We start from the raw sequence: 27,620 nt of genomic DNA on the forward strand, positions 1-27,620 counted from the left end.
TTTTTATTAGACAGATGGAATGCTCTCATATTGATTAGCTAGATGAAAATGAGAACAGTTTACTACATGGCACATTTCTAAATTCAGTATTTCGAATCCGAATAGTAACATGACTGACTGAATTGAAAGTGTTGGAGCCCTGTAGTTAGGAACACGATATCTACTAATGGAGATTTTATCTTAAAAATTGTCCCAGTTCCCTCATTTAGAGAAAAGAAAAAGGCACACCATGACCTCTTTCAAGGATCTCAAACCTGGCCAGTTTAGTTGATTACAACATGGTGACCATGAGACCAGTATTATACATTTAGGCCACCTGGAGGGCCATTAACCTGTCTGCATGTCTCTCTCTCTGTGCTGATCAGTGGCTGACAGTTTGCAGGTGACTGTGACTGTCACAGTCATTCTCTCTGCTGCTGTGTAGCTCAGTATTAACCATAGTATTTAATTCTAGGCCATTGACTTGAGGAAAAAGTCACTGCAGTGAACTTCTGGTTGCCGTGATTTGAGTGCACCCTAAACATGCACAATGTAGGCAAATCAGAGCCACATTTCAAACCAAAAGATCACATGAAATGACGAGCAAACATCACTCTTTTAAGAGTAAGACACATGGTGAATCACAATTGAACTTTTGGTTTCATTTGCTTAAAAAATAGTGTTTTACCGTCTAGATTTTACTCAAAGAATACTTAACTAATCAGTTGAATCAAATCATGCTAGTATAACAAGATTGAGATTTCCAACATATCGAATTGTCTTCTTAGATGTAATTACAAGAAATCCTTCAATATGACTTAGACATCTTTTGCCCACATTTTGTCTTTTAACTTGAAGTGTAGTTCAGGAAGTCCACTGCCTTCTGTTAGCATGGTCTGCCACTTGTCCTTTAGGGATTGTGCAGTAGTTTGTAACTTTAGGGTTATAATGACAAGAAGCTTTGCTATGAAATCTGTTCTACTGAGAGGTCAAGGGCTTTTCTGGAAACCCTCACTTCACATTTTACACCCTTTTTTGGGGGGTAGGGGATAAAGAATCAAGGGCCCTTTGATGTAACAAGCCTACCATAGAATCTAGATGGAACGAAGGGGCCAGGCATGGTGGCTCACTCCTGTAATCTCAGCACTTTGAGAGGCTAAGGCAGGTGGATTACCTGAGGTCAGGAGTTCAAGACCAGCCTGGCCAACATGGTGAAACCCTGTCTCCACTACAAATACAAACAAATGTAGCTAGGCATGGTGGCAGGTGCCTATAATCCCAGCTACTTGGTAGGCTGAAGCAGGAGAATTGCTTGACTCCAGGAGGCGGAGGTTACAGTGAGCCAAGATCATGCCGCTGTACTCCAGCCTGGGCAAGGAGAGCAAAATTCTGTCTCAAAAATAAATAAATAAATAAAATAATAATAATAGTAAATGGAGCTATAGGTCTGCATGACATGAATCCTGAGAAGATTGCTCTTGTACCAGTTCTGTAGTGATAAGAAAAGTTCTTGAGAAAAGTTTGGAAATGAAGTATATGAGTTAGTATATTGGATATTTGGGTATAGGAAGACTTCAAGGAGGCAATGGACAAGTCTTTTAAGGATAAATAGGCATTCACCTTGAAGACAAGAAAAACATTCATTTCAAGAAGGATAGGTCAAGTATGTGCAGAGGCAGTTTGCAAAGATATCCTTTAAAGATCATCTCACACATGTCTGAGTGGTATTAAAAAAAAAGCTAAAGTAAATGGGTGCTAGCTAGTAAATTTCCTACTAGTTCTATTTCATTTTCTTGTAGAAATTTCACTGTAAGTTACCCAGTATTATAATTAACTTTCCAATATAGTAATGGATTTGTTACATACAAAATTATATTGTGGAATCTTTATTATGTTTAGAAAACAGAATATAAAGTTAGAGAACTTAGAAATTGGCTTTGAATTTAGGGTGAAGGTAAAATATTTTGGATTATATTAAATTATTTGTTACACATAAAATTAAGTGGGTAAAAAATAATAGAATGATCTCTTTACAGTATAATTATGCATCATATATACCTGTCTTATGTCCACACTGCTAATCCCGTCTATTCTTTTTTTTCCCCCATAGCAGCTCTTGTTTCTGAAATCCTAGTTAATATATTCCTGAAGAAGAGGTTTTCACTTCAATTCTAAAGTTATTTCAGTTTAGAACTGTATAATTTTATTTTCTCCAAAGTTTTAGAATCCAATTTTAAAGAAATGGCAAAGATACCCAGTTTGCTTCCTATGTCGTAACAAAAGAAACAGATTTTTGTGAAGCTGTGCTCATTTGTATAACTATTACCATTTTAAATGCATTCCATGTACTTCCATCTTCCTTTCTCCTGTCTTCTCATATGTTCCCCCTTTCTTTCTCCAGCTGTGTTGGAATTAACAGTTGTTGTTCTCACTGTCCAGCAAGGAGTGATGGGGAGAGGGAGGGAGGAAAGAGAGGACTCCTCTGTCCTTTCTTTGTGCCAGACACTAGGCTCCGTGTGGATTGTCAGGACCTCAGCAAATGGAAATGTGTTCCTCATCTGTTCTTGGTGGAGCTCTAGAAGCATTCTCCCAGGAAGCCTTAAAGAAGTCTGGTTGGGATCTGTACTACTGCTATAGTACTTTAAAATACTTACGGGTTTCATCTGTGTGATGTTATCTTTAATAGAATAACTTCTAGGGTTCAAGGGAGGAACTTACGACTACATTTTGAAGTTGTAAAATGTTGTTTTAATATTGGTAAGGGCCCTCGTAAGGTAGTTGACAAGAAGGGAATATTAATATTAACCGCAGTTTTCTAAAATAATTGTGCTGACAGTTATTCGACATTGTCTTTGACAGCATTCTTAAGTTTAACCTTGAATTCTAGTCTTCAACAACAAATGACTCTTAGTTCAGAGATGAGTTTAAACTTTGGAAAAGACCAGACTCTCCCCACCATCCCACCCTTGTCTGTAGGATTTCCAACACCTGTAGTGTCTGATATGACAGTTCTTCCTTATAAGTGAGCTTAAGTCTTTATTCCTATATCTTTGACTTGTTGACCCGAGTTTCGCTGTTTGGTACAATGCAAGACAATTAGATTCCCTTTACTATTTGATAACCCTGAATATTGTTGAGTTAGCAGCATCTGTGCTCTTGCACTGCACTGACTGCTCCTTAGCAGTCTATTTTCAGCAGAGGCATCTCTGGCGATTCCAACAACTCCTTCTGTCGCTTGGTTCTCAGATACTTTATCTCTTAGTTTTTTTTGGGGGGTGCTCTCTGATTTGTTGACATCCTTGTGAATCTCACTGATCAGCACAGAATATATGACTGTTATTTTCTTTGCTTTAGACATTTGTCCAAAGTGAATTAGTTACCTATGGTGAGGTAACTAGTAACCCTAAAAGAAAATATTTTTGCCTTTTTCCTCCCTCAGCTTGTTGATATATTTTGTTAACAATATAATTACCACACCAAATTGATGCTATAGTGACAATAATGCACATAGTAATAACTAACATTTTGGTAACTTACTATTTGGCAAACACTGTTCTAGATACTTTGTGGTAGCCCTGTGAAGTAGGTGCTCATAACAACTCTATGAGGTTGGCTTTTTGTTGGTTTTTGTTTTGTTTTTTTGTTTTTGTTTTGAGACAGGGTCTCACTCTGTTGCTCAGGATGGCGTGCAGTGGCATGATTGCAACCCACCGCAGCCTTGACGTTCCAGGCTCAAGTGCTCCTCCACCTCAGCCTCCTGAGTAGCTGGGACCACAGGCATGCACCACCACTTCCTGCTAATTTTTGTATTTTTTGTAGAGATGAGGACTTGCCATATTGCCCAGGCTGGTCTTGAGCTCCTGGGCTAAAGCAGTCTTCCCACCCAGGCCTCCCAAAGTGCTAGGATGACAGGCACAAGCCACCATGCCCAGCCTGTGGTTGGTTTTTATACCAAAAGTTAATATCTCTTAGATATCATTATCCCCATTTTGCAGATGCAAGAACTAATATATAAAGTATTCAATTACTGCTTTATGCATTAGGTTCTACTACCTTGCTCCTTTTTCTTAACTGTACTTCCAGTGTTTTACAGTGGTTGGAAGGGACTACGAACAAAGATTTGAATAATTACTAAGATTTACTGAAAACATCTCAATAAAGTACTTCATGCGGAGTTGGCAGCAGAATCCAGGCAGCCCAGTGGTATGACAAAAAGTAATTTCTCAAGCAGCAGTGTGCTGCTAAAAGACATTTGAGCATAGTTACTCTATGTTGATCATCGATCTTCTTCAATGATGACCAGGAGTTATTTAAGATATCTGAGATGCTTTCTGAGTCATTCAAAGCAGATGGAATTGTTTTCAGTGGTGAGAGAACTACTGTTGTCTGATTTTTTGCAAACTGGTCAAATATTGATTTATCAGGAACGTAGCATATTTAATTAACCAGATATCTGTATCTGGTGACATTATAGTTTGAAGTTAAAATATTTTAATCTGAGGGTTTAGAACAGTTTAAATATATATCTACCGGGTAGCCAGGCATAATGGCTCACACTGTAATCCCAGCACTTTGTGAGACCGAGGCGGGTGGATCACCTGAAGTCAAGAGACCAGCCTGGCCAATGTGGCAAAATCCCATCTCCACTAAAAAAAAAATTAGCCAGGCGTCATGGCATATGCCTATAGTCCCAGCTACTTGGGATGCTGAGGCAGGAGAATTGCTTGAACCTGGGAGGCAGAAGTTTCAGTGAGCCAAGATCACACGGTTTTTCTCCCAGCTACTTGAGAGGCTGAGGCAGGAGAATCGCTTGAACCTGGGAGGTGGAGTTTGCAGTGAGCCGAGATCGCATCATTGCATTCCAGCCTGGGCGATAATAGATTGAGACTCCATCTCAAAAAAAAAAAAATTTACCATGCATGGTGGTTCATGCCTATAATCCCAACACTTCGGAAGGCTGAGTGAGGAAGATCATTTGAGGTCATGAGTTCAGGGCAAACCTGGGCAACATAGCTAGGCCCTGTCTCTACAATAATATGTGTGTGTGTGTGTATATATATATATATATATATATATATATATATACAAAAAATAAAATTATGTGTGTGTGTGTGTGTGTGTGTGTGTGTGTGTGTATACACACATACATATCTCCTTTAACGTTTAGTTTCCCCCTTACTTAGGATTTGGGAGTCCCCAGTATTTTTAACCCAGAGTATTACATTTTCTACAGCTACTCTGAAGGATTAAATTTTTCTACTCACTAGTCTAATTATTTTATTTATTTATTTGTCTGTTTGTTTGTTTGTTTTTCTGAGACGGAGTCTTGCTCTGTCACCCAGGGTAGAGTGCAGTGGCATGATCTCAGCTCACTGCAACTTCCACCTCTTGGGTTCAAGCAATTCTCCTGCCTCAGCCTCCTGAGTAGCTGGGATTACAGGCACCCGCTACCATGCCTGGCTAATTTTTGTATTTTTAGTAGAGATGGGGTTTTACCATGTTGGCCAGGCTGGTCTTGAACTCCTGACCTCAGGTGATCCACCTGCCTTGGCCTCCCAAAGAGCTGGAATTATAGGTGTGAGCCACTGTGGTTGGCCTAATTTATTATTTCATAAAGCAGGAAATAGTGGAATGATTGGAAAAACAATCCATAAACTCTGTATTAAACATACTGATCCTTGTATGTCAGACTTGGAACTTAAACATTGATTTTTTTTTTTTGTATTTTAAAAACAAAACGAGTAGTTCATTTCTAGTAGTAGAACCACTTGAATATGGATTTGTATTATGTATTTTAATAGAAAGCTAGAATATAAGTTTTTTTGTGATTCGTTTCTCCTTTGTCAAGGCAATGTCACCTTTGGGGGAATGCTGCCATGACGAGAAACGTTCTTAGGTAGTAACATTTTAAAGACAGCGTTGATACATATTTTGCCAGTAAGGAAATGAGGAAGGAACTCCTCAGTTCAGATTTGTTCTCTACCCAAGCTGAACTCTTATTTTTTTTGTTGTTACTGAGAAACACAATAGGCTTTGTGCTTGTGAAGGGGGACTAACTGGTAGAGTGACACTGATGGCTCATGATTTTGGAAGGCTGTTGGTGACATCTCCTCTGACCCTATACATTTGCTGCTGACTCCTAGAGTGAGGTGCCAGGTCCGCATTTTCATTTTTGGCTGCATGGTTAGCTCACTGGACAAATGCAGCAGAAGTGTCTGTGAATACGTGGCTCATTTTTCAAGGGAGGGGACTGTCAGTGCTGGTGCTGTCGATGTAGAGCTCTGAGGATTGTTGTTGACCCTGGGTGTGCTCTCATGGCACCCTTGCATGCACTTTAGTTAATTATAGTTATTTAGATATGTGTGTCCTCAAGAGACTAAGCTTTTGAAGATAAAGACTGCATCTCTCCAGTACCTAGTACGGTTCCTGATTCATAAAAGGAAAATAACAAATGTATATTGAATAATCCACTCAGGTTAGTGTGATGGACCTGCACATGCTGCCTCCTCATCCCCATCCCCTCACGTCTGCTGGCAAAGAGAGCTGGGGATGTCTCAGAGGATCTCTTGGTCTGGAGTTCTTTGTATTGGTTTTTAAAATACTGTTATGGCTTGGTGCTTGAACAGTGAGCCAGGGATTTTCTTTTTTCCTTCCCCAGCCTGCAGTTCTTTATACTTATTTTTGGGTCTTTTAACTATATTTTAACAGGCACCTCATGGCAGATCATTTAAAAATTATAGATCCTACCTCCCCCAAATGCTCTTGTCATCATGGAATGCCATCTCTCATTTTTTTGTTTTTTTTTTTTTTGAGACGGAGTTTTGCTCTTGTTACCCAGGCTGGAGTGCAATGGCATGATCTCGGCTCACTGCAACCTCCGCCTCCTGGGTTCAGGCAATTCTCCTGCCTCAGTCTCCTGAGTAGCTGGGATTAAAGGCACGTGACACCATGCCCAGCTAATTTTTTGTATTTTTAGTAGAGATGGGGTTTCACCATGTTGACCAGGATGGTCTTGATCTCTTGACCTCGGGATCCACCCGCCTCGGCCTCTCAAAGTGCTGGCATTACAGGCGTGAGCCACCACGCCTGGCCTTCTCATTTTTAACCTATTAATGATAGCCCATCTGGATTTTCCAGTTGTCTTCACTGATTTGCCATTTTATTACCTCTCATAATTTTAAATGGTGTGTAATTTGATAATCTCTCTTCTCTCTTCTCTTCTCTTCTCTTCTCTTCTCTTCTCTTCTCTTCTCTTCTCTTCTCTTCTTCTCTTCTCTTCTCTTCTCCTTTCTCCTCTTCTCTTCTCTTCTTTTATTGAGACGACATCTCCCTCTGTCACTCAGGCTAGAACCCAGTGGCATAATAATAGTTCACTGCAGCCTCAAACTTATGAGCCCAAGGATTCCTCCCACCTCAGCTTCCCTTGTAGCTGGGACTATAGACACGTGGCACCATACCGGGCCAATTTTTAAATTTTTTAGAGGTGGGGTCTCACTATGTCATCCAGGCTGGTCTCGACCTCCTGGGCTCAAGTGGTCTTCCCACCTTAGCCTCCCTAAGTGTTGAGATTAGAGGCATAAGCCACTGTGCCTGGTTCGTATTTTATTTCATATACATATATATATGTATTTTTTTTTCATCTCATTTAACCTTTTAAGAAAAATAAATGGGGAGATTCTGAAATTCCAGGTAGAGTTTCTTAAGTAAAAAACTGGTAGCTTTGTTATGCTTCTATTAGAACATTATTTAGGTGTATGATATAATTAATGTTATAGGAATGTTTTCTGCATCTGGTTGTTAAACAGGTTAGTAAGATGAGATGTCATCATGAAAAGTTCTGGGGTTGAGCTAAGGCATTTCTATGGTTTTTGTTTGTTTGTTTGAGATGGAGTCTTGCTCTGTTGCCCAGGCTGGAGTACAGAGGCATAATCTCTGCTCACAACCTCCACTTCCCATTTTCAAGCTATTCTGCTTCAGTCTCCCAAGTAGCTGGGATTATAGGCACATGCCACCATGCCCAGCTAATTTTGTTATTTGCCATATTGGCCAGGCTGGTCTTGAACCTCAGGTGATCTGCCTGCCTCAGCCTCCCAAAGTGCTGGGATTACAGCCATGAGCCACTGTGCCCAACTGTTTTGTTTTGTTTGAGACAGAATTTTGCTCTGGCACCCAGGCTGGAGTGCAGTGGCACAATCTTGGCTCACTGCAGCCTTGACCTTCTGGGTTCAAGCAATCCTCCCACCTCAGCCTCCTAATTACCTGGGACTACAGACGTGCACCACCACACCTGGCTAATTTTTGTATTTTTTTGTAGAGATGGTGTTTTCCCATTCTGCCCAGGTTGGTTTCAAACTTCTGAAATCAAGTGAATCTGTGCATCTCGGCCTCCTAAAGTGCTGGGATTACAGGCGTGAGCCACCACACCCCTCCTTTTATAGAATCCCCCCCCTTTATTTATTTATTTATTTATTTTTAGTAGAGACGGGATTTCACCATGTTGGTCGGGCTGGTCTCGACCTCCTGACCTCAGGTGATCCACCCATCTCGGCCTCCCAAAATGCTAGGATTGCAGGCGTGAGCCATCATGCCCAGCCCTAGAATTTCTTTTAAAAAATGATTGCATGTTCTGGAGCAGTAAGAATTAAAATGTTTATTAAAATTCACAGTTTTTGTTTTATATAAAATAGTATAAAATTATATTGCTATAGGTAAGATTGAAACAAGTAGAGTTGTTAGAATGCTTAAGTGATAAATATTAATAAACTATATTCTAAATTTATATTCTCCTACCTCATGCCTTCCCAAAGTATTCTTTGGGAGATGAGAATTAAAAGTAGGTCAGTTGAGGTTAAGAATTGTTTACAGTTCTTACTCCCCAGAGACTATTCCTGTAGCCAGAAGCATAATTTCCCAAGCCACTAAAGGGTGTACGCTAGAGCAATTAATGACCCATAATGCTGCTTGACAGCAGTGTTTTACTTTACACAAGCAGAATTATTTGTGCTATTTCAGCTGCTCTGACCGAGCATTTTAGAGTCATTCTACTTAATTTTGAGCATGTTATGCACATAATAAGGATAAATACAACTTTACTAAAGTATAGAGGGGACAAAAAACATCCCTTGAATGTTCCTGTGAACTTTCCCTTGCCTATGAAAGATGATTGTCCACTAAGTGAACCAGAAAGAGTAATGGGAATGATGCAGCAGTCCTCTTGCAAGTGAAGATGAGAATTTTGAAAACATGACTGGGATAGGGTAAGGATAGGACAGATAGATTGGTTTACAAATGCAACCCAGCTACACTCAGAGGAGGGACATTTTTTGTCATATGGGTCCTAAGAATAGGCAAAGAAATGACTTAGGGTAGTGTCAAGCTGAGTAATATGATAGAAATGTGTGGCCACCCATTAAGTCATCTGAAAATTTTGTGGTTTATATTAGCATTTTCTAATAGTGCAGTGTTCTTTAGAGAAAATATTTTGAGGACCAAATGAATCTCCCTTCTCCCATGTTTGTTTACAAGTCCTTTGGAAAAAAGAGAGACAACCTGAGAAGGTAGTTGGAAATTTTGATATATTTCTCAGAGTATGCCCATCATGGTAGAAAGGTCGCGTTTAATTTACTAACTCTCTAAATTATTAGTGTTAATTTATTTATTTATTTATTTATTTATTTATTTATTTATTTATTTTTAGTAGAGATGGGGTTTCACCATGTTGGTCAGGCTGGTCTCAAACTCCTGACCTCAAGTTATCAGCCCCCCCACTTGGCCTGACAAGGTGCTGGGATTACTGGCATAAACCACTGTTCCGAGCTAGCCTTAAATTTTTTTCCTGTTCATTTGTTTGTTTCGTTTTGTTTTTGAGATGGAGTCTTGTTCTGTCGACTAGGCTGGAGTGCAGTGGTACGATCTTGGCTCACTGCAACCTCTGCCTCCCCGGTTCAAGCGATTCTCCTGCCTCAGCCTTCCGAGTAGCTGGGATTACAGGCGCCCACCACCACACCCGGCTAATTTTTGTATTATCAGTAGAGTCAGGGTTTTCCCGTGTTGGCCAGGCTGGTCTTGAACTCCTAACCTCAGGTGATCCACCCTTCTCGGCCTCACGAAGTGCTGGGATTACTAGCGTCAGCCACTGCCCCAGACTCATATTGTTAATACAAACTAAAACTGACTTCCTAAGGCACAGTTACCTTCAGCTGATTGCGCTTTTTCTAACTGCTCAAGGCATGAGCGCATTGGCCTATACTGTAGTCTTTTTCGTTTTATAGACTTGTATTGTTTGTGGTGGTAGATGTTGTGGGGATACTTGGTCTACAGAGCCTCTCCTGAGTTTTAAAAATGAATAAAATTGTGTTATTGCAGCAACTTGTTAAGGTGATCAGGGGAGGTGTTACTTAGTCCACTTTAGAGATAAGGACACTGAAGGACAAATAAGTGAAGTGAACTATTCAATGCCTCGAGGCTAGTAAGTAGAACTGTTCCTATGTACCCCACATACTGTTAAGCTGGAGCCCTTTTTTCTGTATGTCAAGTTGTTTGGACCTCACCCTGTGCCTTCAGCTGTCTTGTTTGTGGTTATAAGTACAGTAGCTTTTGCCAAAAGGCATTAATATTCTAATCATGAGATCCTTTAGAAGCTTTCCATAATGGAGATATGTGGCACCTTCTATATGTGTCTTGTTTCACTTCCCAAATTTCTGTAACCTCTTATACTTTTCCTGTAACCTTTAAAATTTCGATTAGGTACTCACTGGATGGCATCACCATTGCCCAGCTGGACAAGTTGTATGAGACTGGAGTGGGCAGAGTCCATGATGTCAAGGAATGATAACCCCATAGGGCTTCACCCCAAAATGTGTATTTGGTCAGCAGGTGGTCTCTACTGCTTCTCCCAAGGAAGACTCACTGTCTCTTACCACCTTGTCTTCATTTCTAAGGCTTAAACATACCCTGAGAAGTACATCTAATTTTCTTTGCTCTAGCTATGTTATTTTATGATGGGGATTAGAGGAGCCTCCCTCCTGGTAAGATCTGAACTTTATTCCAGACCTTGACCTGATGGCATAGAGTTAATAGTACAGTCTCCTCTTCAAACTCTGATCCTGCTACCTTTTTGGTTTTTTGGACACCCAGTTTCGCTCTTATCACCCAGGCTGGAGTGCGATGGCAAGCAGTCTCAGCTCACTGCAACCTCTGCCTGCTGGGTTCAAGCAATTCTCCTGCCTTAGCCTCCCAAGTAGCTGGGATTCCAGGCGCCTATCACCATGCCTGGTTAATTTTTGTATTTTTAGTAGAGACAGACGTTTCGCCAGGTTGGCCAGGCTGTTCTCGAACTCCTGACCTCAAGGGATCCACCCACCTCAGCCTCCCAAAATGTTGGGATTACCGTTGTGAGCCACCACGGCCAGCCTGATCCTGTTGCATTTTAAACTAAGTGGCATTGGGTGCACACTCTGTGTCTCATTTTAACTTATGTCTTTGAAATGGGTAAGTTCTTACTGCACAGAGTTATTGTGAAGATTAAGCTAAATATTGTGTCTTAAGCTCTTGGAAGAGTGCCTGTCACAAGGAAAGCACTACTTAAATGTTAACTATTATTATTATTGTTACTTGGAAAGGAAAATGCTAGAATAATAAAGGCAACTTGCTCTGAGGTGTGTACAGTGACTTTCTGATTAATATTTATTATGTATGTAGGTCTTTCTTATTTGAGTCAGGATCTCAGTTTTAATAGCTGCTGTGTAGGTGGGTCACAGTTTCTTTGGATAGTCCAGCTGGTAGTTTTCTCATTTGGGAATCAAGCCATACCTTCTAAGTAGAGTGATTTCCTCTCTTTGTGGTAGAGCCCTGATGTGCCCAGGTTGCTCTGGGTGGAAGTTTTTATGTCTCCCATTCTGTTGCCAGCTCATGGGACTGGGCAGTGGTGCAGCTAGCGGTAGCTTTTGTGGTCGCCTTTGCAACTCACAGCCTCGTGGCCATGTTGACAGGTTGAGTTTATGTTCTCATGGTAGACTGTCCTAGTTCTGCGTGGCTCGCACAGGACTGCCCTTGCTTGTTGTAGACTCGTTAATGTGGTTTCCTCCTCCTTGTTTCCAGCTTACGGTTCAGAATGAGGAAAGGAAGCCAATACAACTTAATGTTAAATCATTTTCTCTTAGTTGTCCAAAGGGAATATTTAGTGGGATGCTTCATTTAAAATGGAATTTGTCTTCTTCAAAATAGTCACCACATGAAAGGATGCACCAGATGTAGAGGCCGACTGGTGAGAAAGGAGGAGGTGTAAGGTCTTCCTCTGGCCATTCTTCCAGCAAGATGTTTTGAGGGTCCTCCCAAGTACTCAGTGTGGGGTTATATCACTGAGCAAAATAGAAAAGTCCTTTTCTTTATGGAGATTACAGTCTAGAGACAGAGACAGAGAAAAAATAAGAAAATTCCTTAGTATAATAGGCCCTCCTTACCTTCAAGTTTCCCCTTTTCAGATTCAGCCAACCATGAATCAAAACCTGCAGATACAGAGGGCTGAGTGTACCATGGCATTTTGTCAGGGACTTGAGCATCCATGGATTTTGGTAACTGCTAGGCCCAGAAACTAATCCCAGTGGATACGGAGCGTCGACCATATGTTGAAAATAACACCTCACACTTCTCAGGACCTTTCCACACGTTCCATTTTACCCACATTAAAAGCCAGAGTCCTTATAAGGCCTGAAGGCCCCACAGGGTCTGCTGTCTAACCGCTATCCCCCACTCCTTTACCTTCTGACCTTGTTGCCAGTCACCCTTATTATCAGGTGTTCTCAGGTCCCTCGGACATGCCAAGTATGCTCCTTTTAAAAATGTTTTGTGCCCAGGTGTGCTGGCTCACGCCTGTAATCCTAGCACTTTGAAAAGCTGAGGCAGGTGGATCACTTGAGGTCAGAAGTTCAATACCAGCCTAGCTAACATGGTGAAACCCTGTCTCTACTAAAATTACAAAAATTAGCTGCCTGTAATCTCAGCTACACAGGAGGCTGAGGCAGGAGAATTGCTCGAGCCAATGGCGTGGCGGTTACAGTGAGCTGAGATCATGCCAATGCACCCCAGCCTGGGCTACAGAGCAAGACTGTCTCAAACAAACAAATAAACAAAAAACCTCTGAATTGGCCGGACATGGTTGCTCACGCGTATAATCCCACCAGTTTGGGAGGCCGAGGTGGGTGGATCACAAGGTTAGGAGTTCAAGACCAGCCTGGCCAAAATGATGAAACCCATCTGTACCAAAAAACACAAAAAGTTAGCCAGATGTGGCAGCAGGCACCTGTAATCCCAGCTACTTGGGAGGCTGAGGCAAAGAATTGCTTGAATCCAGGAGGCAGAGGTTGCAGTAAGCCAAGATCGCACCACTGCACTCCAGCCTGGGTGACAGAGCGAGACTCAAGCAAGACTCCATAGTAAATAAGTAAATAAATAAATGAGGTGTTTTTTTTGTTGTTGTTTTGTTTTTGCGACAGGATCTGGCTTTACTGCCCAGACTGGAATGCAGTAGTGTGATCTATGCTCATTGCAACCTCTACCTTCTGGGTTCAATGGTCTGCTCACCTCAGCTTCCCAAGTAGCTGGGACTATAGGCACGTACCACCACGCCAAGCTAATTAAAAAAATTTTTTTTTTCTGCCAGGCGCGGTGGCTCACACCTATAATCCCAGCACTTTGGGAGGCCGAGGCAGGTGGATCACGAGGTCAAGAGATCGAGACCATCCTGGTCAACATGGTGAAACCCCATCTCTACTAAAAATACAAAAATCAGCTGGGCATGGTGGCGCACGCCTGTAGTCCCAGCTACTCAGGAGGCTGAGGGAGGAGAAATGCTTGAACCCAGGAGGCAGAGGTTGTGGTGAGCCAAGATCGTGCCATTGCACTCCAGCCTCGGTAACGAGCGAAACTCCGTCTCAAAAAAAAAAACTTTTTTTTTAGTAGAGATGGGGGTGTCACTATGTTGCCCAGGCTGGTCTCAAACTTCTGAGCTCAAGCAATCCTTCAACCCAGCCTCCCAAAGTGCTGGGATTACAGGCTTGCTTCTTTCTAAGGGCTGTAACTCCGGGTACTTCCTCTGCCTGGCAGCATCTTCTCTCTCAGATAAATCCTATCAGCCAACTTATCCTATTTTTCCTGTCTAAATGTCATCTTTTCAGGGTGGTTGGTGGGAACTACCCTGACTAATCTATTTAAATTAGAATCCACCACCTTCCCAGCAATCCTGACCCCCTTTCTCATGTTTTGTGGTTTTTTTTTTTTTTTCTGTAGTGCCTACCAGTTTTTTTTTTTTTTTTAATTATTTATTTATTTGTGAAGAAAGTTTAATAGGGGTAGGGATTTTCATTTTGTTTCCTGAAGTATATTAAGCGCTTACCCAGAACAGTAATTGGCACTTCTAGTAGATGTTCAGTAAACATGTTGAATGAATGAAAATAAAAAATACAGTGGAAAAAATGAAGGGTTGCATTAGTTTCCTGTGGCTGCTGTAACATATTAACAAAACCTTGGTGGCTTAATAGAAATTTATTTTCTCAAAGTATATATTGCACATATGACTATTCATCCATATAATATATGGAGCTGTATGTTGCATTAAAAATTGTTTTCATAAATAGAATGTGGCATGCTGCAGTTTGCATTTGTATCAAGTCAGGTTGATACATGTGGATCTAGTTCCTTCATTTTATCTGCAGCTCTAAGCAGCTGGTTCTCTTTCCTGGTTTCAGAATATATAAATCCCAGAGAAGTCGTCTGATTAACCCATGCTAGCACCTGTTGGATCAGTCTGTGGCTTCAGCAAATGACACTTGTATTGATCAGACCTGGAGTGCATGCCTACCTCTGCATCCAGAGCATCTGGGTACTTAGTTTGTAGTTCTCCTTAGGATTATGAGTTTGAAGGTGAAAGGATTTGGGAAGACAGAAAACAGATTTCTACTGAAGCTTCAAGTTTGGGCTTGGACTTTACATCCTCTGGGAATCCTTTTCTGACCCCTGAGATCCTGTTCTGTGCCCTTGCATTTCCTATTCTTGTAATAGTATCATGTAGTATCTTTATTACCCTCTTCTCTTGATGTGTACTCATTCAGGGCAGAGACTGTGTCTGTCTTGTTTTCCTGTTGTATCTCAGGGTATACAAGGTCTGCCACACACCATTAAGTAGATGCTCAACACATATTTTCGAATGAATGATTCCACTGACTAGCAGAACTTTCAACCTCACTTTCTATAAATAGGTTTCCATCCACTTCCTAAGAACGCCATAGGAATCCTGTGTGGTATGGTGCTTCTGGACCTGATTTCAGGCCCATTAACATTTTATCTCTTTTTACATCTTTCTTTATTTGGGTTGTTTGGCCCTGTTGGAATTTTTTTTTCCTATTTAATGCTGAAAATTCACAGAAAGATGAAATTGATAAAATGCCAACTCAGACTTCCTCAGTAAAGTCTTTAGAGATAAGCCCTGCCCAGCCTTTCTCAGCCCAGTATACCTTTAGCTTTCATGTGTGCACAGTAATTTCTCCGAACCTCAAATATGCCATCAGGAGAACTTTTTTTTTTTTTTAAAGACAGAGTCTTTTCTCTCTCTGTCACCAGGCTGGAGTGCAGTGGCGCGATCTCAGCTCACTGCAACCTCCACCTCTCGGGTTCAAGCAATTCTCCTGCCTCAGCCTCCTGAATAGCTGGGATTATAGGTACCTGCCACCATACCCAGCTAAGTTTTTGTATTTTTAGTAGAGACAAGGTTTCACCATGTTGGCCAGTCTGGTCTCGAACTTCTGACCTCAAATTATCCACCCAGCTCAGCCTCACAAAGTGCTGGGATTACAGACAGGAGCCACTGTGCCCTGTTTAGCAGAACATGTCGTATGCACATTTACTTCTGGATACTTTTAGCATCAGGAGAATGTGGATTTTAGTGGATATAAAATGTGAATCAAGCTGGGTGTGGTGGCTCATGCCTGTAATTCCAGCACTTTGAGAGGATTACCTGAGGCAATGTGGAAAGTCCCTGCGGGCAGATCACCTGAGGTCGGGAGTTCAAGACCAGCCTGACCAACAAGTTCAAGACCAGCCGTCTTTAAAAAAAAAGTTTTTTAATAAAAAGTAAAATGTGAATGATTTGATTTGGAAATACTAGTGTTAGTAGTAATACCAGTTAGTAATAGTAATAGCAGTTAACATTCATTGAGTGTTTTTTGTGTGCCAGGCATGTAGAAGTAGGTTCCATCTTTAGGCCTGTTATACAGATGAGAAAACTGTATCTTAGATCAATGATCTGTTCAAGTTATCTCAGACCCTAAGTGGTGGTGCTGGGCTATGAATCTGGACACTGAACTCAGAACCACACCTCTAAGGACTACATTCTATTGCCTTGTATAATTAGGAACAGAAACCTGGGGTTTGGTAAAAGAAAAAGACATCAGATTGATCACAGATAAACAGTGAAGTTTCTGCCCTAAAGCTTTGGTAAAGATAAATAGGGAGAATTAGCCAAAGTCTTAGGACTATATTCCCTTGGCCTCTGTGAGGAGAGAACAGGATGTGTGGAGGTGGGGCAGAAGCCACTTGCTTTGGCATACATTGGTACTGTGTTACTTGCAGTACTGGGAAGAGCATTTGAGAAATACAGGTTGCTCAGTGTATTTTCTGTTTCCCGCATAAAAGTTGGTCTTTGATTAGCCCTGAGATCCTGATTGTGGGAGGAGTCATTTAACCAGGAAGGCATTAAATATCTGGATAAATATTTAGACATAAAATAAGTTTTACAAAATACTTACATGAAGCAAAGCTCAATGAATTTATAAGCATTTCACTGAAACTTTGTGGGAGAGACAGCCTGAAAAGTTTATAGCAGATGGGTAATGGAGTCTGATTATGCTATACCATTAATTGAAGATGTGTACAAGGTCAATGATACTCTTTTTCTTTATTTGTTCTATTTTAAATCAATATGTACAGTGGCTTTCATATGTTCAGTTTAGATCTTAGTATCTGTCTATTGACCCTGTATTTACTCCATAGCTCTAAATTCTCTTACCATGGGAGAGAATTATTCCTTATGTTTTCAGGAATAAAACTCCTCATTGGAGGAGATTAGGAGATTACTGATATCACTAAGCCTGGTGGAGTAATCTGTGTTCTTTCTAGCCTGTCTCCTACGCTAGGTTACTGAACTTACCCTCCAGGCAGGGACACTTTCCTGCTTGTATAAAGTACTTGGATCAAATACCAAGTACAGACATGTATCACTTAATGCCAGGGAGATACAGCCTGGAATGTGTCGTTAGCCAGTTTCTTCGTGGTGCAGACATCAGAGCATATTCACACAAACCTAGATGGTGTAGCCGACCACACACTTAGGCTATATGATATAGTCTATTGCTTCTAGGTTACAAACCTGTGTAGCATGCTGCTGTACCAAATACTGTGGGCAGTTTTAACAAAATGGTAAGTATGTGTGTAATTAAACATAGCAAAGGCAGTGTGTTGTACTATGACACTGTGATGGCTGCCACCTCACTAGGTGTTAGGAATTTTTCAGCTTCTCTATAATCTTGTGGGACTGCCATGTGTGATATGTTATTGACTGAAAGGTCAGTATGTGGCACATGATTGAATACTCTATTGGTTTATACGTGGACTAATAGTGCTATTTGAACAGAATGTCTGTTCCAAACTGGGATTATCTTATTTCGTAGAAAGTAGTTACAGGACAAGTGGATGGTATTAAAATTAAGTTTTATCCCTCTCTAGGTTGCATCCCAGCGCATTAGCTCAGTGGACCTCTCATGTTGCAGCCTGGAACATCTGCCTGCTAACCTCTTCTACAGCCAAGACCTCACTCATCTCAATTTAAAACAAAACTTCCTAAGGCAAAACCCTAGCCTCCCAGCTGCCAGGGGGCTTAATGAACTGCAAAGGTGAGCCTGCAGAAATGGGTGGATCTTTAGGAAGGGGTAAGGGCAGAATGAATGGGGACAGAATGAACTTCTGCTTGTTAGCTCTTGAACATTCTTACTGAAAGAGCTAGTGTGTAAACTCTCTTTCAGAGAGCAGGGTGATAGGATTTTGTTTATTAGTGAAGACATTACCAATTCTCATTCTGAATTTTTTTTCAAGGTTCCTGCTTTTGAAACTAATGATTTATGATATTTATTAACTGGATAGAGTTGTATAAGAACAAGTCTCCTTAAACAACTTTTATTCCTATCTAAAAATCCATCTGCAAAAAATTAATAACGTTTGATGTGTTACTTCGGAACTTCAGGAGTTCAGATTAAATTATTTCTTTTGAAATTTATGAAAGGTCAGTTTTTCCCATAAAAAGATTTCCATAGAAATTTAAGAACCAGGTTTTAAATCCATTTACATTATGTCATCTGGGTGAGTAGTGTGTGAGTTTCAAGAGTCACATGTTAACTAAATAGAATCTGCTCCTTTATTTTGTTTTTTTACTGTTTTGAGATGGAGTCTCGCCCTGTCTCCCAGGCTGGAGTGCAGTGGTATGATCTTGGCCCACTGCAACCTCCTTCTCCTGGGCTGAAGTGATTCTCCTGCCTCAGCCTCCTGAGTAGCTGTGATTATAGGCGCCCATGCCCTACTAATTTTTGTACTTTTAGTAGAGACGGGGTTTCACCATCTTAACCGGGCTTGTCTCAAACTCCTGACCTAAAATGATCTGCCCACCTTGGCCTGCCAAGATGCCGTGATTACAGGCATGAACCACCATACCCAGCCTAGAATCTGCTCCTTGATATATAGAAAAGAGGGAATCAACTTGCATGTCTCTAAAACAGATTTAAGAATTTACCACATTCATTTCCTGTCCTCTTTGGAGCAGTGATCAGTCTTCATTTTGTGGTAAATTAATTTGATACCTATCTATATATTTGTTGTGAATATGTAAGACTATATAACTGCGAAGAATATAACTTTTAAATAAATAATTGCTAGTTCATTTGCTTTTACATGACTGATATGATCAGGAATTAAAATATGAAAATCAACCATTATGATTCTGTTTATGGTTTTTAACATCCAGAAAAAAATAATACAATACTTGCTTATAAAGTTCGTGGATGTAATTGGAAAATGGAAGAGTATTTTAATTGTTTTTTCAGCTAATTGTGAATATCCTTCCTTGATGGTCTACCAAAACTTGACAAGTGGTCATTTCTTAAATGTTAGTTCTAATGTGGAATCTAAAACACTGTTTGTGAGCTTTTTGAATTCTTTAACTGTAAGATGCATTGATCTGACTTGCAGTTTGATTTGACTCTTTTTACCCAGGCATCTTTTTATTGCATTAAGTGTTGGTCATTTGGAGAGTGCTGCTTCTTTGTGTAACACAGATATTCCAAATGTTAATGTGTTTTATTATGCAGTTTTAAGAATTCACATTAGTTAATAGCACCACTAATTTTATCAGTAAAGTCTTTAAGTATAGGGATGTTGTCAAGCTTACTGTGGAAACAAGTTTTCCAAAATTTTAATTTTTAATTAGAAACTTGAAGGCTGTCATTGGCAGCACATGACAGCAGTTGCTTTCCTTTAAGCAGCCTTCTGACCTCATTTTGAGAAAATGCCTGCCAAATACCCAAGTATGAATAGTAATAGTTTGTCAGTTGTTCTTTCAAGTAAACATGGGGTTCTCCGTAAGTAGTGACTGGTTTGGCCTACAACTCACATCATCAGATGTGTTTTCCTTGAGGTAACTATCATACTTTAGTGTGCACCAGAAGTGTTTTTTGTGTACTTCCTATTTTATCATCCAGACAGTAAGAATGACATGTACTCAAGGGCTGAGATGTAATAAAAATAAATTTCCTGTGTTATCAAGGACGTTCTTAAGTAACACTGGCATTACAATTTTTAAAAAGAATATTTTTATTGTGATTGCCTGGAAGAAAAGAATAGAGCAGAATAAAATGACAATTGGGACAGTTTGGTGTTGCAGTGAATTAATTACATAGGCAGCTTAGACTCTGATAAGGATATTGTGCTCCAGCAATTCCATATTGTCCCTTGTAGCTGATGTGTACTATGAACGTTACCACCATGGAATTCTTTTTTTGTTGTTGTTATTTTTAGTGAAAGCAAGTTTATTAAGAAAGTAAAGGAATAACAAATGGCTTACCCCATAGGTAGAGCAGCCCTGAAGGCTGCTGGTTGGCCACTTTTATAGTTCTTTCTTTTCTTTTCTTTTCTTTCTTTCTTTTTTTTTTTTTTTTTTTTTTTTTTTTTTGAGATACTGTTTTGCTATCACCCAGGCTGGAGTGCAGTGGTGGCTCACTGCAACCTCTGACTCTGAGTCTCAAGTGATCCTCCTGCCTCAGCCTCCCAAACAACTGGGATTACAGGCATGCACCACCACCATGCCCAGCTAGTTTTTATATTTTTAGTATGGTATTTTTCATATTTTTAGTATTTTTAGATGGTTTTTCGCCATGTTGCCACCCTTGTCTTGAACTTTTGGACTTAAGTGATCTGCCCACCTTTGCCTCCCAAAGTGCTGGGACTATGGTCGTGAGCCACCTTGCCCGGCATATGGTTATTTTTTTATTATATGCTAAGCCAAGGGGTGGATTGTTCATGAGTTTTTCTGGGAAAGGTGTAGGCAAGTCCCAGAACTCAAGGTCCTTCCCCTTTTAGGACCATATAGGGTAACTTTCTTATATTGCCATTGGATTTGTAAACTGTCATGGTGCTGGTGGGTGTGTCTCTTAGCATGCTAATGCATTATAAACAGCACATAATGAGCAGTGAGGACAGCCAGAGGTCACTTTCATCACCATTTTGGTTTTGGTGGCTTTTGGCTGGCTCCTTTACCACATCCTGTTTTATCAGCAAGAGCTGTGTGACCTGTATCTTGTGCTGACCTCATCCTGTACGAATGCCTAATCTCCTGGAAATGCAGCCCAGCAGGGGTCAGCCTTATTTTACCCAGTCCCTATTCAAGATGGAGTCAGTCAGGTTCTAATGCTTCTGACATATTTCCCCTCTCCCTTTTTTAATTTTATGTATGTATGTATGTATGTATGTATGTATGTATGCGTGTATGTGTGTATGTATGCGTGTGTATGTGTATGTATGCATGTGTGTATGTATGTGTGTGTATGTATGTATGTGTGTATGTATGTGTGTGTATGTGTGTATGTATGTATGTATTTTTGAGAAGGAGTCTCGCTCTTCTCAGGCTGGAGTGCAGTGGCATATCTCAGCTCTTGAACCTCTACCTCCTGGGTTCAAGCAATTCTGCCTCAGCCTCCCAAGTAGCTGGGACTACAGGTGCCCACCACCACTCCTGGCTAATTTTTTTATTTTTAGTAGAGGTGGGTTTCACGGTGTTGGCCAGGCTGTTCTTGAACTCCTGACCTCAAGTGATCTGCCTGCCTCAGCTTCCCAAAGTGCTGGGATTGCAGATGTGAACCACTGCACCCAGCTGCCCCTCCCTTTTATAGGGGACCCTTAATCCCAAGAGTTGTAGAGGGATGAAGGTCTATCTTCCTGTGTAACTTCTTCAGGCTGAACAGGTACAATGATATTCTTGCCTAATTATGAGGTCCTCTTGTATTCAGGGTAAAGAGAAGGTCAGCCAGAAAGCATTGGTCTGGCAAGGACCATTGGTGACTGTAAGTTTCAACAAAAGGTGCTATCTGGAAGAATAATAAGTGCTCAATTTAAGAAAACATTCAGTGAGCTTATCTGCACTCCTACACGAAGAGTACAACAGCAGTATATTCTACAACAGTTAAAAAAAAAAAAAAGTAAAATGATCCCAAGTAAACTAAATAGGAAGGCTTTCTTATTAACTAGGCAGTTGTGGAACCAAGCTGGTATGGCGTGATGCCAATGCATGCCCAGAATTAGAATACTGATTCATATTTTTGCATTACCCATCCCTTTTGTTTCTTCTGACCAGCAGCCAGTGACCACTGGTTGGTTCATAAGAATAAGCAGAATTAGCCCAAATTGCAGAAAAAACAATCCTCAAAAACAAGTGATGAGACTATAGTCTAACAACAGGTAAACCATAGTTCCTGAAACATAATTTTTCTCTCTTCAGTCTGCCATTTTCACTAAACACAAATGATAGGACTGATTTGTTTGCAAAACACTTAAACTTAGGTTTCATATGCTCTATGTATTGTTATTAATTTTGGACTGGCTGGATGCAGTGGCTCATACCTGTAATCCCAACACTTTGGGAAGCTGAGGCAGGAAGATGGCTTGATAGCAGGAGTTTGAACCAGCCTGGTCAACATCATGAGACCCCCATCTCTATAAAAGAAAAATTTAAAAATTAGCTGGGTATAGTAGCACATGCCTGTAGTCTCAGCTACTGGTGAGACTGAGGCATGAGGATCGTTTGAGCCCAGGAGTTTGAGGCTGCAGTGAACCATGATCACACTACAGCAGTCCAGCATGGCAACAGAGTGAGACCTTGTCAGAAAGAAAGAAAAAGAGAGAGAGTGGGGGATGGAGGGGTGGGGGCTGGGAAGGAAGGGAGGGAGGGAGGGAGGGAGGGAGGGAGGGAGGGAGTGAGGGAGGGAGGGAGGGAGGGAGGGAAGGAAAGGAAAGGAAAGGGGAAAGGAAAATTTGTATTGGAACTACAACAATAAAGTTAATATTTTTTTTTTCTGAATGGTTATAATCATTATTATTGTTTTTTTGTTTCTGGAGGTACCCATCATGAACTATTATCAATCAGTGTGTTCTGAGGTTTGAAATTATTGGGAAATATTTTTGCATATTTCACAGAAGTTTACACTTCTATTATAGAACATCAAAGACTTATATCATACTGCTAAATCCTGATGTCTTGGAACAGAAACAGGGCATTAGAATTCATCCAGACTATCAACTTAAATATCCATCAGTGATAGACTGGTTAAAGAAATGTGGTACATAACACACCATGGAATTCTATGCAGCCATAAAAAAACGAAATTATGTCCTTTGCAGGGACATGGATGGAGCTGGAGGCTGTTATCCTTAGCAAAACTAATGCAGGAGCAGAAAAGCAAATACTTCATATTCTTACTTATAAGTGGGTGCCAAGTGCTGAGAACACATATAGGGGAACAACACACAGTGGGGCTTATTGGAAGTTGGAGGGCAGGGAGAAAGAGAGGATTAGGAAAAATAACTAATGGAGCTGGGTACGGTGGCTCAGGCCTGTAATCGCAGCACTTTGGGAAGCTGAGACAGGTGGATCTTGACCTGATGTCAAGAGTTGGAGACCAGCCTGGCCAACCTGGTAAAAGCTCGTGTCTACTAAAGATACAAAAGTTAGCTGGGCATGGTGGCAGGCACCTGTAATCCCAGCTATTTGGGAGGCTAAGGCAGGAGAACCACTGAGCCGAGATTGTGCCATTGCACTCCGGCCTGGGTAACAGAGTGAGACATCGTCTCAAAAGAAAAAAGAAAGAAGGAAAAGGCATAGTACCTGGGTGATGAAATATATGTACAACACACCCTCATGACACATGTTTACCTCTGTAACAAACCTGCTCATGTACCCTTGAATTTAAAAGTTTAAAAAAATTCATCTACCCTAATGCTCTCTTTTAGAGATTGGATCTGTGGGATGTTTGCCTTTTGTGGTTACCTTTTAGGAGACAGGGAATGGGATTAGTGAATGGTTTGAACAAGGTTTCAACTATATCTGTGATGTTTATTTTTTAAGAAAGGAAAAGATCTGAGAGGCCACAAGGTTAATTTTTTTTTAGATGGTGTATTGCACTGTTGCCCAAGCTGGAGTGCAATGCTGCGATCTTGGTTCACTGCAACCTCCGCCTCCCAGGTTCAAGGGATTCTGTTGCCTTAGCCTCCTGAGTGGCTGGGATTATGGGTGCCCGCCACTATGCCCAGCTAATTTTTGTATTTTCAGTAGAGATGGGGTTTCGCCATGTTGGGCAGGCTGGTCTCAAACTCCTGACCTCAGGCGACCCACCTGTCTCAGCCTCCCAAAGTGGTGGGATTATAGGCATGAGCCACCACTGTGTCTGGCCCAAAAGGTTAATATTTGAAAAAGCTGTGTAGTGAATACCTGGATGAATGTTATAGTTTTCTGTATTCTGTTTGAGTGTTTTATAATAATTCAAACATTTTAAACCTAAACAAAAAGAAAATTAAAATGCTTCTTTATACATAGAAGAATAAGATGCTCCCAAAGAGCCAGTATTTGTGGAATAAATATCCAGGTGGAGGGATATTTCCAGCATGACCCACTTCAGGAGAGTTCAGGTTCTGTCTTGCTGTTCAGTTCTTACAGTCACCTACTTGATCCCCCATGTCTGTTGATTCTGTGTGGTATCTTTTGAGCTCATCCTCTTTTCTCCTCTGCTCCAGTCACTCTACTGCACACACCCTTTCTCCCAGCTGTTACAAAAAAAGCAGTTCTCAACCCTCACTTTGTCTGTGGCTCTATCTTTGAGAATTGATTGTCTTGCTGTCATTTCCCTCTGCCAGTTAGCCCTATTTTTTATTGCCCGCTGTTTTTTATGTTTCTTGGTTTTATTTTGTATTTTTTAAAAATTTAAGCCTTTGGCCGGGCGCAGTGGGTCAAGCCTGTAATCCCAGCACTTTGGGAGGCTGAGGCGGGTGGATCACGAGGTCAAGAGATCGAGACCATCCTGGTCAACATGGTGAAACCCCATCTCTACTAAAAATACAAAAATTAGCTGGGCATTGTGGCGTGTGCCTGTAATCCCAGCTACTCAGGAGGCTAAACCAGGAGAATTGCCTGAACCCAGGAGGCGGAGGCTGCGGTGAGCCAAGATTGCGCCATTGCACTCCAGCCTGGGTAACAAGAGCGAAACTCCATCTCAAAAAAAAAAAAAAAAAAATTTAAGCCTTTTTTTCTTCATCAAAATAATATCCTGTATAGATTTTTAAAAATCTTAATAAGCAGCAAAGCTTACAATAAGAAGTAAGTGCCTGAGGCTTTAGCCCATCCTACATCCAAGTCCTGCTCCCTAGATAACACTTCTGAATCTTTTGGGTCTTTCTGCTGTTTCTTCCCTCTTTTTAAATATTATGCATATACTGCTATGTTTTTATTTTTTCATTATTGGACTTTATATGTTGACCCATTACTATGGAAGATAAGGATTTCATCTATTTACATTGTCTCATACCCCCCCACCCCATACCACATGCACTTCTGTTTTCCCCATCCTCTCAATATACAGGTATTAATTTTTGGTTGAGTCAGTACTCACTGTTTACATTATTATGAGCCTGTAACTTATTCACAGCTAAGGAATTTCATTGCAGTGATTATATTTCCTTTCTTGTGCTGGCTTGATAGCAGCCTCACTTTATCACTTGTATACTTTACTTTTTCCTAGTATTTGTAAGCTTTCTTACAGAATTCTTACATTCCTCTCAGCAGCGTTTTCTTTGAGACTTTTTTCTTCCTGGAGCCAGGGTAGGTGCTTATTCTTCTGGCTTGTTACACAGCAAAGACAGTATGTGGACCTTTTCCCCAGGGGGTGTCAGTTTACTAGAGAAACCCTTTGGTATTCTGCCAGGGTGATGCATGCCAAGATTCAGGGTACTGAGTGGAAAAGAGAGGAGGAGTCTGGAGGTTTAGTATATGGACTTTTATTTAACTTCTCCATTTTCAGAACAGTGTTTTCTGTTATGTTTGATATCTTTTTTCTTTTCAATTTCTGAGAAATATTTCCATACTTAATTAATTACAAAGAATTAAGCAATGCTACAGATTATACTGTCATCCTTTGACAATCGTGTGTTATTCATTTTAACTTCAGTAAGCCAGTTTCTATAGCATTGCATGTATACCAAATCAACTTCAGACCATCTTGCCTATAATCCTAGCACTTTGGGAGGCTGAGAGGTGGGTCATTTGAGGTCATCTTGGCCTTGGCCAGCATGGTGAAATCTATCTTTACTAAAAATACAAAAAAAATAGCCAGGTGTCATGGTGCACACCTGTAATCCCAGCTCCTTGAGAGGCTAAGGCAGGAGAATCACTTGAACCTGGAAGGCAAAGGTTGCAGCGAGCCGAGATGGCGCCACTGGGCCCCAGCCTGGGTGACAGAGAGAGACCTTGTCTCAAAAAAAAAAAAGTTGTATCTTAAAATTGTATAGGTAACATTAGCATTAAATGTACAAATTTAGTTAATATTTTGTTTTCAGTGACATTTATTTTTTCTAATTTCCTAAATCTATCATTGATAAGAGTATTACCGAGCCATGTGGTATGAAAGGAGATAAAGGAGTCTTTAATATTACCCAGATGGACTTCTGGAATTATCTTTTTAGAGACCATATGTTCAGTAATCAGCATCTCAGAAAATGAGTATATTACCCTTGAGACTGAAATATTTTGAATATAAAAGTAAACCAAGTCACTGGACATAAGCCATCTTTCAGCTGTTATTTAAAATCTCAAGATGGATTATTGAGAATACTCAAGCTGTATGTATAACCAATAAGAAATTAACTCAGTGGTTTTCATTCTCTTATTGCTCTATACTTTGACAAACTATTCTCTCTCTTCCAAATTACCTCCCTGGGTCAAATGAAGGGCCAAAGAAAGCAGTTTACCTGCTGTGATGTATGCCTGATGTCTTTGAATCAGGGACTCTGGTTCATTTTATTCCAGGGAATAAACTATCTTCTGCTGGAATTAGGGAGAGGATCTAGAGTCTTACTCCTCCTTCTGATAATCTTTTTGTAGAAGTATAAAAAAAAATACACAAATATGAGTGTATAACTTGATGGATTTCCACAAAGTGAACACATCCGTGTAACCAGTATCCATTTGAGATACAGAATATTACCAGCACTCCAAAGCCGTGCTTATACTCCTCCTATTACCCTAAACATCATCACTACCCTGACTTAGAACATCATGAAGCAGTTTCACCTGTCTTTTTACTTGATCTAATATTAATATATCTTTGAGTCCAGCTTTTTTTGTTGACTTTTCTTTTAAAAAAGGAAAACAAAGCATACCAAGTGACATAAGCTTATACTTTGTAGTGTGTAATATAAGGCAGTGGTTTTGATTTAAGGTAGAGGATTTAAAAAATTTACATTGCAATAAAAGATTTCTGTTTTGTTCTTTCTGCTGTTTTAAGCATGGGGAAGGTGGGCCTATGGAACCTGGTGAGTGGCATCGAATAACTGGTGAAGCTGCTGTGGTGTTGCTCTTTGGAAAAAACTAGGCTTTAAACCAGTTTCCCTCCCACCCTGCCTCCATCCATCTCTCCCTCCCCTGCTTTTCTTTCTTTTCTATCCTTCCTCTCTCTTCCTTCTTTCTTTCTTTTTCTTTTTTTCTTTCTGACAGGTTCTCACTCTGTCGCCCAGGCTGGGATTACAGGTGTGCACCACCACACCCCACTAATTTTTGTATTTTTAGTAGACACAGGGTCTCATCATATTGGCAGGGCTGGTTGCAAACTCCTGACCTGTGATCCGCTTGCCTTGGCCTCCCAAAGTGCTGGGAGTACAGGCGTGAGCCACTGTGCCCGGTCACCAGTTTCTCTTTCATTACACACTACCATGATATGTTTGTCTCCCACTCCCATTGTCCAAGAAAGATTTTATTGCCAAGATTCCAAAGTAATAAGTTGATAAGTATA

At 40.6% G+C, this 27,620-nt stretch overlaps 1 protein-coding gene across 1 annotated transcript in view; it reads left to right on the forward strand.

Annotated features, from left to right (window-relative positions):
- PHLPP1 (PH domain and leucine rich repeat protein phosphatase 1) overlaps nt 1-27,620 on the forward strand; it is a 248,393-nt gene that overhangs the window by 131,733 nt on the left and 89,040 nt on the right. Inside the window, exon 4 of the mRNA XM_035271295.3 lies at nt 17,755-17,921. Within this exon, the coding sequence (XP_035127186.3) occupies nt 17,755-17,921 (167 nt within the window). The remainder of the gene's footprint in view (nt 1-17,754; nt 17,922-27,620) is intronic.

This window comes from Callithrix jacchus, chromosome 13, assembly GCF_049354715.1.
Source record: "Callithrix jacchus isolate 240 chromosome 13, calJac240_pri, whole genome shotgun sequence".
In the NCBI taxonomy this organism is placed as follows: domain Eukaryota; kingdom Metazoa; phylum Chordata; class Mammalia; order Primates; family Cebidae; genus Callithrix; species Callithrix jacchus.